Source organism: Patiria miniata, unplaced genomic scaffold (genome assembly GCF_015706575.1).
Source record: "Patiria miniata isolate m_02_andy unplaced genomic scaffold, ASM1570657v1 HiC_scaffold_20, whole genome shotgun sequence".
Classification (NCBI taxonomy): Eukaryota; Metazoa; Echinodermata; class Asteroidea; order Valvatida; family Asterinidae; genus Patiria; species Patiria miniata.
In genome coordinates, this window is record NW_024037059.1 from 22,214,711 (window position 1) to 22,217,260 (window position 2,550).

The following is a 2,550-nucleotide window of genomic DNA, read 5'->3' on the forward strand; positions in this document are numbered from 1 at the left end:
TCACCTCTCATGGTCCTCTTCTTTATTGGTGGTTGATTGAGGCACACCAGTATAAGTGATTGTTGATGCTTCTCTTCCAGTCCCCCACTTCTTCGAGACCCTTCTTCTTTGCGAGCTTGTCAACCTTCTTTTTGAGACCTGAATATCAAATACCGCACAAAGAGTGGTGAATTAAAACACAAGCTTCAACATGGACCACTTTCATGAACTCCAACCTTGCGCAAGCAGCAAGATGCAGGAGGTAACACATTCTGTGGGATTCTGTTGCATTGAACAATAGAACAATAGACAAAGAACTGCACTTTGCTATTCAAGTTTGATGTTGTAGTGTTTTTAAACTTATGATATTGTTGGATGCCAGTCAGCTGAGCTGTTTCCAGACGAAATGCCAAAGTGACATGGTTAGGGATCTTTGACAACATGCCTCACCTCGAACATATGTAGTACATCTAGTTCCTGCTCTCGGACATATTTGGCGAGCTGGCGGTGACGGTCTGTGACGACCTTCTCAACTGTTAGGCCAGCTACTCTCAAGGATGACATCATTCTTTTAAAACCCTCCAACTCCATGTGTCCCGAATTCTTCACTTCATTGTTCTGTTCACAAGAAAGCAAAAAAAAACAACAAAAAACAAGAAACAATGATGCAATGTTTAGCTTTTCGGGTGGGTAAGAAACTAAGTTGGTGGGCCAAAATTAAATGCAAAATCAAAAGAACTTCCCAGAACAGAAGGGACTAAAATATAAGCACAAAGAAATGTAAAAGTATGCACACAAAAGACCAGGGAACACCTGCAACAAACTGATATAACGAAGGAAATCCAGCAATACTAGTGTTAGAGCCACCTGGAATTGTTTTTACACGAGGGAGATAAAAATGCAAACACACGGTCACAAGATCAGAATTAACGGCTGGACAAGGTCTACAGCACGATGCCTATCTGCAGGCACTCACCCTCGCATGCTCTCGTTTTTGGTAGGCTCCTCGGTGCTTGATTTCCTCTGATTGTGCCTCATCCACATTTGATGGTTCTTTTTTTGATGGAACAGCACTTGGTTTAAGCTTAAAAACGGACAGTAAACCCATCCTTTGCTTCATAGCAGAAGTGTCATCTTCCGAGTTGTCCGGAAAATGGGCACTGCAAACGTGCGACCATTTCGTCAGAGTAAAATCCGACCGGGTTGTTTCCACGAAACGAACCCACTCACGGCAGACTCTCTTGTCCGATGGAAATCTAAAAAACCTTAGATCCGGGTTATTACTTGTAGTTCGAGTGCAACCACTGACGACACAATTTCGAGGCATCTTAAATAAACGCAATCAATTTCTTCGATCGTACATATCTATCGTATCTACACGTAGTAAGTACATGTGCATTGTTGTGTACGTGTCGCGATGGTCCCGATGTCCAGCTAGCTCGCTGCTGAGTACACGTCATGACGTCATGTCTAGCGCGCACCGCGGTGCACCCTCGACGGCAGCATGAGGGAGAAGTTGGGAGTAAGCGCGAAATTATGAATATTTAATAAGCATACTTTTCATGTCAATTACATAATATTTATGCATGGAAAATAAAAATAATTAGCATGGTTTTGTCTCTCGTGCTCTATAATCAATTTAATAATATTTTTCAGAGAATTTAACCTTCATTTGTGTCGGTCTTTAAACTTGATATTTTCCTGGGCAAGCTGGAGATGGATGATTTTGTTGTGATTCAGCTTCTGGGCAGTGTAGGAGCCATATTTGGCAGAATACCCAGGGCTGTCTGCCCGGCCATCTCCTCCAATGATTAATGGCGTCCCGGTCTCATTCAGCATTCTGTGCAGATCATGCACATGCTCATCCCAGGTCCTCTCCACAGCAGGCAGGAGGTACTTCTCTGGATGGATAAAGAAGGACCTGACTGAGTGTGTTGTTACACCCATGCTGTTCAGCAGGCACAGCACCTCATTGGGACCCTGCCCACCAAACAAAATGGCAGCGGACAGCAGTAGATTGCCAGCTGGTGTGGCCGCAAGAAATGGCTGTGAACTCCATTCGCTCTGCCTGTTGCATCTCAGACAATCCTGTGTCACTTTCAGATTAGAGCCAAAGAGACGCTTCTGCAGCTCTACCCTTGACGACCTGCACTTCCTGCAGCTGTCGAACAGCATTATCAGTGCATCTTCGAAGACAATTTTGGTTGAAGGTGGGGACTGATATCGTCGTCTTTGACATACACCGTTCTTGGGCTTTGTCCTCTTCTGGTAAATCAAAGAGAAAACATTAATGAAAGTTATAAGGCATATATTGCCAAGAAATAATTCGAAGTTATGCTAACAATCTTGTTAAAACAATAATCATTTGCAAATTAGAATGTGTAGGCATGTGAAAGGGGACATATCTTTGACAGTGTTGAGAAAAAACCTTCAAAATCGGACAATGCAATTTTGCATGTATTTTTGATTCCTAATGCCAAAGCATCACATTTTCTGTGTATTCACAGAGCCAAAGTTTTATGGAGAACCCACATGCAAAACACAGTGATGAGTAGTGAACAGATACATATT

General features: G+C 42.9%; 1 protein-coding gene across 1 annotated transcript; it reads right to left on the reverse strand.

Annotated features, from left to right (window-relative positions):
* LOC119727916 lies at positions 1-2,262 on the reverse strand. The gene is made up of 3 exons (XM_038199995.1): positions 1,685-2,262; positions 430-601; positions 1-138 (listed from the first exon to the last, which is right to left on the reverse strand). Exons 1-3 carry the CDS (start codon positions 2,152-2,154, stop codon positions 1-3), a joined length of 780 nt encoding a protein of 259 aa, XP_038055923.1. The 5' UTR covers positions 2,155-2,262.
* Between the last annotated feature and the right edge of the window lie 288 nt (positions 2,263-2,550).

Coding starts and splice junctions, on each gene's coding strand:
- LOC119727916 (XM_038199995.1), bottom strand. CDS start 2,154: ATGCTGTTCGACAGCTGCAGGAAGTGCAGGTCGTCAAGGGTAGAGCTG. Junction 602..1,684: donor ATCATCCATCTCCAGCTTGC/CCAGGAAAATAT, acceptor GCTTTCTTGTGA/ACAGAACAATGAAGTGAAGA. Junction 139..429: donor ATGTACTACATATGTTCGAG/GTGAGGCATGTT, acceptor TTTGATATTCAG/GTCTCAAAAAGAAGGTTGAC.